General features: G+C 41.1%; 1 protein-coding gene across 2 annotated transcripts in view; it reads left to right on the top strand.

Annotated features, from left to right (window-relative positions):
- Positions 1-9,198, top strand: part of LOC143976105 (uncharacterized) — a 76,879-nt gene extending 67,681 nt beyond the window's left edge. For both annotated transcript variants that reach the window (XM_077478567.1, XM_077478568.1), the window contains exons 8-9: positions 3,815-3,991; positions 8,799-9,198. In XM_077478567.1, coding sequence (XP_077334693.1) covers positions 3,815-3,991; positions 8,799-8,803 — 182 coding nt within the window. In that variant the 3' untranslated portion in view covers positions 8,804-9,198. The remainder of the gene's footprint in view (positions 1-3,814; positions 3,992-8,798) is intronic.
- The last annotated feature ends 3,019 nt before the right edge of the window (positions 9,199-12,217 follow it).

The following is a 12,217-nucleotide window of genomic DNA, read 5'->3' as shown; positions in this document are numbered from 1 at the left end:
CTCTACCATTTCGAAACTCTGCCAGTTGCCTCTCAACTCTCAACTAAAAGCTCTCCAGAGGACCTTTCTGGGGTTTGTTTGGGGCGGTGGAGCTCATCGTGTAGCGAGCTCGGTGGTATTGGCTCTAAGGTCCAGGGGTGGTTTGGGAGCTCCGGACATTACCAAATATTACTATGCCACAAACTTGAGGGCTTTGGTTTCATGGTCCTCTCTACACGCACCCAATCAGTGGACAGCTATTGAAAAGGGAGTATTGTACCCGGTTCACCCTTGCTCCTTAATTTGGGGAGCTCCTTCACCGCTGGACCCCGTTTTTAAACACCAGTGTTCTGCTCCAATGAACTTAACTCTGAGTGTTTGGCATAAATGTCTCAAAAGCTATCCCCTTGGTTCTCCATGCCCTCCCCTTATGAATGTGTTGTTTAACCCAGTCATACCAGACAGCATGTCTCTGGGCAGGGTATTTTCTTGGTTTAATGCTCCGCTATTTCAACTTCGAAACCTGGTCCATCCCATTACGCGGAAGCTGCACTCCTTCGATATCCTATGTGAACAATATGACATTCCTTCCCACCATTTTCATTTTTATCTACAGGTTAGACATCTCTTTCACTCCAAGTCCTCATCCCTGATCCTTGATAAACCTACCGCTTTTGAATATTTATGCGCTCAGGGGCCCCATCAGTTACATTTAATATCTTCCATTCACCACATCCTCCATGAGACGACCCCTCTCACTGAAGCCACTCACCACTACATGAGGAAATGGACCTTCCTCTTAGGTAAATCCATAACGGTCCAAACATGGGATAAGATTTGGTCCTCTATCTTTAAATCCTCCGCATGTGTGAACCAAAAGGAAACCTCTGTAAAGATTCTTATGTTCTAACAGTGAGGGATCATGTACAGGCCTGAAAATTGTCTAGCATTGTATCCCAATCTTGTGGTGTACCTTGTAAAGTGCAGTGCTCTTCCCATTTGCGTCTATAAGGAAGGGACACATAGCATAGGCATAGCTAGATGCATAAAAATTTTAATAAACTCATACACTCTTGTGTACATGCATGTGTGCACTTAAACACATGCTTTATAAACTGATCACTCTAAAGGACAAATAGGTATCTGATATTTGATTTACCTAAACATTTTTTCTTTAGTAAAGGTTTTACAGTGTGGCAGTCTATGCACATTTGATTTACAGGTTATATACAAGGGCACTTTAGTGTAGGCTTTTAAATGGACAATATGCAGGTTCACCAGTCATTTCAGTCACATGATGCCATCCAGCCATGCTCCGCTCTAACAGGGATTAGGAGCGGTAGGTGAAGCGGACCATAACTGGATCCAAACGGCGGCCGCCGCGGATTATCTCGTTGTAGCAGCCATGGACTCCTGGCACCTCTTGGAATAGATTGCCATTGATTGCCACTGATGCCTAACAGTGGCTCAGTATCAACATGGCAGTGATCGCCAAACATCTGAATACTGCAGGATGTGGTAATGTACAAACTTTTATCTTCCAATGGAATCTACAGGAGCAGCTGAGTCCAGTTATTGTTTATGAATTGCTGCCTGGTATGTGTTAGATGAACTGTCGGATTCCCTGCCTGCATATAACAGCGGCTCCCTATGAGTATATATTCCCATTCAGTAACCAGCCTTAATTATTGCCTGGTCGGCTACAGCAGGCTGTGTCTACTCTACTTATGAATGCAGGGTCACAGGGAACAACATATACCAAACATAAATCAAAGGACAGGAAGGGAGATTAGGGATTTTGGCGGTGCTGGTTAACAAAGTACAATTAATTAAAGTACAAAATTTGTAATACAAAAATTTATTAAGTTTGAAGTTAAAATCAGTAGCAATATATGCTTAAAAGATACAGGATAATGCAATACAGTGGTTGTTCTCGTCAAGCACACATAGTCCCGACATGTTTCGCATTGGATTGCTTCTTCAGGGATGTGTGAATGTTTGAACAAAATCTTCAACCACTACGTTGATGGTAAAGTAGGGGAATTGTCCACCTCGGGGGTTAACTGCAGCAGCGCTGAATCGCAGGGGGCTAAAAAGCCAACCCAGGGAAAATGGGTTGGATAGTTGTAAGAAATGGGGACGCTTGTATTTTGAAAAAAATCTTTTTGAGCACTCAGGGAGACACACCTGCACAGAAGTACCAGCAAGAAGTACAAAGTCTGGAGGATCAAGTGTCACCCTTGGCTGCGACCCGCCTTATACCAAGGCTAGTAAACTGAGTACCAACACTGAAGTAATAACTACAGGTTTCATCATATAGAACTATCTTTGCTGATTCATCTAGCGCTCCTTTCCTCCAATATCTGGCCTATCACGGACAGTATATGGCTCCATGCATGATCTGATCTATACACCAGCAGTGAATCTACTTTGAATTCTGTGAATATTAGAGTCCCTGAAAGAGTTCCTAACACCAGGATTTATTTCCATCTACCAACCCACGTTCATCAGACCCAAATATAGATCCAGTGTTACACATAATGATTGTCTACAATACTCATAGGAAAATTTCTTTCATTTCTTGCAAGTAATTTTTTCACCAGACTATCTTTATGTGTATGGTATATGGCATTCGGACTTTTTTGTTATTGGTTTTATGAATGTTTCTGTGTGTCCTTTTGTTCTTTGTCCATTTTTATCTTTCACCATTGCTGTGGCTTCTAACACTGATTTTGCAACGGTGAAGTTGTCATGAATCTAATCAGATCTTGTGTATGTTTGTAGCTTTCATCTTTTAAAAATAAATAACATCTTTTTATGGAGGTACCTCGAGAGGCAACATTTACCCCAGGGCTACAATGGAAAGTTTAAAACAGAAATTGGGTGCCAGTCACTTTAGATATTTTTCAGTGCTTTAATGAGGAACTTGAAAATAGTATTTCAGATACCATTTGCAGATCACTTACAGCCACCTTGAATCCAAAGGTAAAACAGCTTTCTCTGTTAGCAGATCTTAAATACTTGGATAGGCCTCTCACACAGACCTAGCTGCCGGTAGAATTTCTAGACAAACCTCTCTCACAGACTTAGCAACCCGTAGAACTCCTGGGCAAGCCTCTCGCACAGACTTAAAATCCAGGAGCTAGTTACCACAGTTTAGATTATAGAATAGGATTCAGCTTCACAGAGTCAGAACCTTCTCCAGTACCACTGTAAGAGCAGTTTAGGTATAGATGCATCCTCCAAACAAGTCACCAGGCCCTTCTGAGAGACCAACCTTCCTTCTGGCTCTCTCCAGTAAGGGTTCTCTGCTGGATCTTCGCAGCTTGGCTTCTTCCACACAGGCAAGACAGCCTAAGGACCACCTCAAGAGTAGCAGGCCCCAGACAGGCTTCTGGGCCTACTTGCACAATTCACAGCAGCACATCCTCAGGGCAGGAGGGGCGGGGGAGAGAAGAGACTGAGAGCACATGGACCTGGCAATAAATACCCCTTTTCCGGAATGTACCGTGGCCAGGAACCTCCTACTGGGCTGTTTTGGAAAAAGAATAATCTTTACATAGCTCAACCTTGCTATAATCTCATACTGGCCTGTGGCACCAGTGACACCTACTGGCAACAGTGAGAAATGAGATTAGAGCAAAAAAATAAAAATAAACTATACAATCAGTCTGGGCTGTTTACAGCTCAGACAAAAACTAAATTTATGCTATAGACCCAATTTTAGGAACAGGGGGCTACACTTACAATATTATTAGTGCCTACGTGTATCAAAGTGAAAATACTGATCTTCAATGCTAAAATACATATTTACACTTATTTTGCATTTGCTCAGATTTTCAGGTATTTTTCTATGGTGCTGACAAAGATGCAGATGGTTATCTCACATATGATGAAATGAAAAATGTCCTGGCAGAAGAGGTTCCAAGGGAGGATTTGCTACAACATTTTGATAGTGACCATGACAGATTGTATTCCTACACAGAACTCATAGGAACATTCTTTCTGAAAGGTAAGCTAGTGAACAAATCCTATTGTTTTCCCATGTGAAATAATCCCCGGGATTGTCAAGGTCTTCGCTCACACATGAATTTAAATAAAGTCCTCAAATAAAGTCCTCAATAGCCACAAAAAAAATATAAATCCATTTTGTGTGCACCATATACCACTGCAACCTTTACCTTATACATGTAGCAGTGACATCATTGCTCTGCTGTGCATAGTCTGTGTATAGAGCAGAGCTGTGGGTGGGATTCAGGAGTTGGTCCTACTAAGGGGTGAAGGGGTTCAGATACAAAGCAAGTCACCCTGCACAAGGTAAGGGCACATCTGTGACCATTCTTGATAATGGAAAGCTGCTGCACAAAGGCAAAATGCAAGGATTGTTTCATTCTGTATTACTGCACAGGTCTGGAAGAAAAACACATGGAACAACAAAATTCAAGAAAGCGCAGCAATGACTCCCTAAGGAGCTACTGGATTGTTCAGTTCTCCTGCCGTTGCCAGTGGTGACTCACCCTAACTGGATATGACAGTATACTAACACAACAGTAACAATTAAGTGGTCTTTATTTTAGCAGGAGTAAGCCCCAAGAAGAAAGTTCTGTTTATGACAGGATTCACACAGTATAAAATACTACAACAATCATAAGTACAAAATTATCAATGCCATTTGTTCTCCTAGCTACCCTGCCAAATTGTGCCAGGTGAGCAAAAGGGGAATGACTTTAAAGTGACACTAAAGGTATTTTTTTTTAAAATAACATACATATCATACTTACCTCCACTGTGCAGACCTCCGGTCAATCACCTATCTGCCCCTTATATGCTCAGACCTGGCTGCCCACTCCCCCCTCCCTTCTGTATCAGTTGGCAGGGCTAAAGTCTGGCCAAAGATGCAGCTAACCAACAACCCACTTTCTCCTATTTCCCCTGGCAGGCCTGTCAGTCAATGATTGAGGAGAGAGACAAGCTGTGATCCAGTATTAAGAATTCCCAGGCTGAGCGGCTTCTGTGGCATAAAGTGCCCGCCAGCAAGGTCTACCTAAAAGTACACATGGCTCCTGTATTTAGGCAATATTTGTTTAGCTTGAAGTATCCCAGATAAACCAATTATCATTTTTAAGCATCCAGATGAATTAAAAAATAATTGCATATAGGTTATTTTTGTTGTACTTTTTACATCACGTTTAATTATTACACCATTGTCTTTGACTTTGGGCATGTAAAGCCTGTTACATCCTCAACCACACCTGCTTACGGTATCTTGAGTTTGTCCATGTATACATATGTCAATTAGTTAACTAGATATGTAATATGACCATTACCAGCTGACTGGGAAATGCTTACAAGCTTATGAATACCATGTTATCAGTGCAGTCTTCTTTCTAGCTGACCAATTTTGGATGTAAAAATCAGCTGCGTTGGATTTTCCTAGCTTGTCGTTATTGTTTCCCTACAGAGAACGCATGCTTAGCCAACACAAATGTGCATTTTTATGAACTGATCATTATAAAGAACAGCAATTTAGTGTTTGAATCTTCTGTCTTCTTATGTTTATAGGCACATTTATTCACAGCTGAAACACGACTTCATAAAAAACAAAACTCTGCAAGCAGTGTCATTATTTACAGTATTTTAGAAGCTATGAAAATCACTGAAATAAAAATGTGTACAATTTAAATTACGGTTATAATTAGGAAAAGTCTATGAATTTAAAGGAATATGTTTAAATTACAATGTAGGTTTTCTGTTAGGAAATAGGCCATTAAATCAAATCTTGTTAAATATCTGGTTAAATACTATTAAGAAAGTTGTAGATGTTCATACATATGGTGTTAATGGGTAGATTAAGGACTGGCTGATCAATCACCTGAATCATGAACTGCCAGGCTGATGCATTTGGTCACACATCTGCAGTTGACTGCATATACTACATACATCACTATGTGCGTGTCCCCGCTGTATAGTGGTATGGACTCTCAGCTTGCACAGCACACATTTTTAGAATATTATTGTCACAGGTACCCTAAAGTTTTAACTTATGCTGTGTCCCAATCAGATGTTCTAGGGTTACAAAGGCTCATTAGCTCAAACAGCATGCATAACCAGAGACGTATTATTACTTTTGATTGATATACAGTACATATATATTCCTATATCCCTCAGTCTATGTAATATTTACATAAAAGTGATTGTTACAACCAAAAAGCAAGATACCACAGTCGCTGTATGGTCTGACATATTGCAGTAAATGTTTATTGTGTTAAAAGGGTTTCTAGATTTGGTAAGTAAAGCATCTCTGATCCTTAAAGGGTAATTAAAGAGTATTTACAGTGAGCACTCTGTAGATAAGCTACTAGAGCAAGAGTGTCTACCATGACCCTGTCTAAATGCCTTGAGCATTTTTTTTATCAGCCAGTCAGCTTGTCAAAAAAAAATATTCCCCATCCACACATTCTAGACCAATGGGGGAACCTGTCTGCTGTGCTATTGTATTTTGGCAGCGGACCCATTGCCAGAATACACTAAAAGCACTGCAGCCAGTTGGCTGAATGCGCTGGTTGAGCAAAATGCCCTGTACACACAGTCGGAAATTCTGATGGAAAAAGTCAGATCAGATTATGTTGTTGGAAAATTCGACCGTGTGTGGACTCTATCAGACTTTTTCTGTCGGATTTTCTGATGCACAAAGTTTGAGAACTGGATCTAAAATTTTCCGACAACAAAATCCGATCACATAAATTCCGATCGTGTGTAGCCAACTCCAATGGACAAAGTGCCACTCATGCTCAGAATAAACAAAGAGACAAAAGCTATTGGCTACTGGCCCGTTTATAGTCCCAATGTACGTGTTTGATGTCACCTCATTCAGAAAGATCAGATTTTCTGACAACTTAGTGCGACCACATGTATGCAAAAAAAGTTTCCGACATAATCCGTCAGGAAAAATGTCCGACCGTGTGTACAAGGCATTAGTGTACCGACAGTCCCCATTGAGAAGAATTGATCACTAGATAAAATTCTCTTAAGCATTAACAACCCATACATGGATCAAAATGTGGCTGATTCAGCAGGAACACGCCAATGCCATTCCATGTGTGGGCTGCCTTACAGTTTAGAAGATAAAATGTCAGGCACACAAGCAGTGCACTATTTTATCTGAGTCAGTTAACCATTATGCCCTGTACACAAGGTCGGAAATTCAGACGGAAAAGGTCCAATCGGATTATATTGTCGTAAATTCTGGCAGAAAAAATTTGAGAGCAGTATCTAAGATTTTCCGACAAAAATATCCAATCAGACTTTTTCCGATCGTTTGTAGAGAATTCCGACGGACAAAGTGCCGTGCATGCTCAGTTCAAATTACGAGACCAAAGCTATTGGCTACTAGCCTTCACATAGTCCCGTCATACGCAACGAACATCACCACGTTCCGACCGATCGGATTTTCCAACAATTTTGTCCGACCATGTGTATGCAACACCAGAACGGATTTTGTGGTCGGAATGTCTGACCGTGTGTACAGGGCATTAGACTTAGGCTGGCTATACATTATACAAGTTTGTTGTACAATTTTTCTTTAGATTTACCAAAATCATATAAGGTCAAAGCTAAACCCTTTCAATTTGTATGCAATCAGACGGGCCTGTGCACTACATAGTTGAAGGTAAATCTAAAGGAAATTGAATAATAAAATTGTATAGTGTGTGGCCAGCCTTAGATAGTGAAGAGGAGCAGTAAGGCACAAATATTATGTATAACTTCTAATTAAGAAGCAGAACTTGTATATGTCATGAGTAAATATGCTTGCTTCAGAAAAGTTTCTTCTAAAACATTAAAACATATTGATATAATTAGTAAATTTAGTTAATCATTTTTGTAATGGAAATTGTATAAGCTTCTCTTTATAAGCAATTCATTTTGTGCGCTAATATGTACCGTCATAGTTTTTTTGTATAATGCCGGAAAAAGAGCGCTTCTATATCTCCAAGTAACGCAGACAGACACTGGTATCATGTTGAGTTTAGCCAAATCCTCCCTAGCAGCATCTGCTTTTTTAATTTATGCTGTAAACCTGAATAACAAGAGGAAGGTTGTGGCTTCAGAATCAGCCAATCAGACACTTATATTCCTTCAAATATAATTCCATTAGTGATGTGTGCAGATGGTCGTGTGCAGGGCCATGCGGCTAGCTTCCTAGTGTCACAAAGTGTCTCACAATATGAACACTACTTACAGGGCTCTGAACACAATTGTGTGCACATTCCCACCACTACCAATGACTCGAGCCCTACTCTATCATGGCTCAGTGGGCCATCAATTGTGTATGGTTGTGCTATGGTTCCCATGTACACAGATCTGTTTACTAGGAGCGTTACTGCAATGCCATGAGGTGGCCTGTCTCTTGGTGAGGCATAAACGAACATCCATAAAAGAGCAAACAAATCTGCCGTGTCCACAAGAAGGGTTCCGTAGCCAATGGTCTTCCACCAACGTCTGTATGTGCGAACCCGCATATACACATTCCCTTAATTGGGGTCTACCAATTGGAAAATGCAACACTATTTTGGTTACATGGAAATGAGAGAACTAAGGTTTTTACAGCACACACAATAGAGAGCAACATCAATTCATGTCTTGCATCCAAAGGAAGCACATCAGTCTAAACGTTTAGGCCACCAATCAAAGGGGCCAACATTATCTAGCTTTCTGAACATTAAATGTATTTTTATATGCATATTGACGTCATCATTTAATATGATATAAATGCATATGCAAGTGAAACTTCTCTTTTTGTTTCCTATTAATCTGCTCAGATTAAAAGAAGATGAAGCAAATAAAAGGAAGAAAACACAAGAAGACGTAGTCAGAAAAAGGCTTCATAAAATTCTCAAAACTGATATTTCTTTTACTGTACACAAATTGTAGGTGTCTTTATTTTTAAATGGAACAAATAGCGAACATTTTACATGTAGTCTATGTAAAAAGTTTACAACAAATATTAGAATAAAGTTGTTGTTTTCTAGTTTGTGATTTCAATAAATGTACAACATTACCCTTCAGTTTTAATGTTGGTATTTTATTCTTGCATAATGGTGGCTGTCTTTCAGTTCAATTAATGTACAAATTGCCTTGCAAACTTTTACAGCTTGGAAAATAAGTATCTGCCTTGTACTTTATGCTGGTAAAAATAAATAACAATTTAATTGGAATATACCTTTAGCTTTCAGTTGTTCATTTACTTTTTACTTTGTTTCTTTAGCTTTAGATGTGGGAAAAGATTAAACCCGTTGTTAGAATATACTGGTATCTGGGGCTCCATTAAAATATCTCTAAAAACATAAATGGAGACCAGGAATGAAAATGCATTTTTTAGTAAAATAAGGGAAGGATAGACAGTGCCCAGAGTGAACGTACCAAACTGTGCCCAATACCCACCCATTTATTGCACATAAGTCAGTGTCTTTCCAAAATGGGAAACTATATATAACATTTTAAAATAAAACGAATAACTCAAAGCAAAATTCAGCCACAGTTGCCCCTCCTGCCCCCTCTAATCCCAGGCAGGTATGGAAATAATACAGGCTTTATATAAGAAAAAATTAATAACATTACATACATCCAATGTACAAGCGGTACATATACCTAGGTATATATAGTTATTATTAGAGATACCTCCAGGTGAATGTTGCAGCAAAGTTTAGTTGCACGGTCTCCTGAGGATGATCATGATGTGGCATCTATCTTTGTGGTGAAGACAAGACCAGCTGTAATGGGGAGATCCTCCAAGTGTTGTCCAACCACCCTGGAATGTAGCTTCTCACATGCAGAAACTGTGGTGTGGCACTGGAACTTACCCTAATAAATAAGAACAATGTAATAGTGTGAAACACATCTTTCTGATTCACTTGCTACTGTCCGGTTGTGTGTGCGTTCTTTTATGGAAGAATAATAATAATTCAGTGTGCAGCCATTCCTTTTTCCATATACAAATATCAGACCAGAAGGAACAGGATTAACTTTAAGTGATTGTAAAGATGTTTTTTTTTTAAATAACAAACATGTTAAACTTACCTTCTCTGTGCAAGGGTTTTCCAAGAGTGGTCCCGATACTCCTTTTCTGGGCTCCTGGCCCCTCCTCTTCATTGAGTGCCCCCACCGAGAGCCATGGGAATACATTACATACAAGGTGAAAAACCTTGAGACTTTACAACTCCTTTAGACCCCTTTCACACTGGGGCACTTTTCAGATGCTACAGTGCTAAAAATAGCTCCTGCAAAAGCGCCCTGAAACAGCTGCTACTGTCTCTACAATGTGAAAGCCCTGAGGGCTTTCAAACTGGAGCTGTGCTTTGGCAGGATGCTCAAAAAAGTCCTGCTAGCAGCATCCTTGAAGCGGTGAAGGAGCAGTGTATACACCACTCCTTCACCGCTCCTGCCCATTGAAATAAATGGAGCAGCGCGGCTATACTGCTGGCATAGCGCCGCTGTAGCAGTGCTTTGCAGTGGTTTTAAATTCTTTCTCAGCTGCTAGCAGGGCAGTTTAAACTGTTAAGACTGTTAAGTTAAAACTGCCCAGCTAGTGGCCGAATAGTGCTGCTAAAATTATGGTAAAGTGAAGCTAAAAATAGTGCCACTTTACCGCCGACACCACCCCCACCCCAGTGTGAAAGGGGCCATAAAGTTTTTTTTAAGCCATGCCCTCAGAGACAGGAAGTGCTAATGTATTGTGACATTAATACATTTTATGGGGGATTTTAAAGGAGCCACGCATATATCCTGCATAATAAGGAGGAATGAACCAGATATGGACCCATATGAATTGGAGGAGAGAATGGTACCCATCTAAAGAAGGGGAAACACAAGGTGAATCGGTTAATACATGTGCAATTGACACATATGAAAGTGAAAGTTCTGGGAGACTATAAGAAACAGAGGTTTTTTTTTGCACTTTATGGATTGAATCCACTACATTTTGCACTTTATAGTTTGAATTCTTTGGTGGAAGGTAAGGTAATATGAACTGGAACCACTATTAACCACTTAATAACCACCCTATAGCCGAATGACGGCTTCAGGGCGGTTTCTTAACTCTGGGAGGCCGTCATATGACGTCCTCCCAGAATTCCGCTCTCGCGCGCCCCCTGGGGCGCGCACTCGAGAGCATCCGTGACCGCTCTTCGCGGCCATTTACCACGTGATCGCTCCGTCAAATGACGGAGTGATCACTTGTAAACAAACCGGCATCATGTTATGACGCCGGTTCCTCCCTCCCCCTCTCTGTACCAATCGGAACAGCGGAGGGGGAAGAGATCGGTGTCAGCAGCGATGTGGGCTGCATCTGCAGTGCCCACATCGCTGCTCATCGAAAATTAACCCCTCAATTCCCTGCAAATACTCTGCAATACCCTGCCATTACTCTGCATTACTCTGCAATACCCTGCAATACCCTGCATTACTCTGCATTACTCTGCAATACCCTGCAATACCCTGCAACACTCTGCAATACCCTGCAATACCCTGCAATACTCTGCAATACTCTGCAATACTCTGCATTACACTGCAATACTCTGCATTACACTGCAATACTCTGCATTACCCTGCCATTACTCTCCAATACCCTGCAATACCCTGCCATTACTCTGCATTACTCTGCAATACCCTGCAATACCCTGCAATACTCTGCAATACCCTGCAATACCCTGCAATACTCTGCAATACTCTGCAATACTCTGCAATACCCTGCAATACTCTGAAATACTCTGAAATACTCTGAAATACTCTGCAATACTCAGCAATACTCTGCATTACCCTGCAATACTCTGCAACACTCTGCAATACCCTGCAACGCTCTGCAACACCCGCCAATACCCTGCAACACTCTGCAATGCTCTGCAACACTCTGCAATGCTCTGCAACACCCACCAATACCCTGCAACACTCTGCAATGCTCTGCAACACCCGTCAATACTGTGCAACACTCTGCAATGCTCTGCAACACCCTCCAATATCCTGCAATGCTCTGCAACGCAATACTCTGCAACGCCATACTCTGATATACCCAGCCATACCCAGCCATAGTCGGTGATACCCTGCAATACCCAGCCATAGACACCCCCCCTCCCGACGCCCTCCGGTGCTTCTACCGACTCGCCAATACGATCAAATCCAGAATCTTTTTTTTTTTTCAGGCTTCCCAGCTTAGAGGTGAGATGCGGGGTCTTATTGACCCCAT

This window comes from Lithobates pipiens, unplaced genomic scaffold (genome assembly GCF_037356315.1).
Source record: "Lithobates pipiens isolate NorthernLeopardFrog02 unplaced genomic scaffold, aLitPip1_a1.2 Scaffold_13, whole genome shotgun sequence".
NCBI lineage: Eukaryota > Metazoa > Chordata > Amphibia > Anura > Ranidae > Lithobates > Lithobates pipiens.
This window is presented reverse-complemented; position numbering and strand designations above follow the sequence as displayed.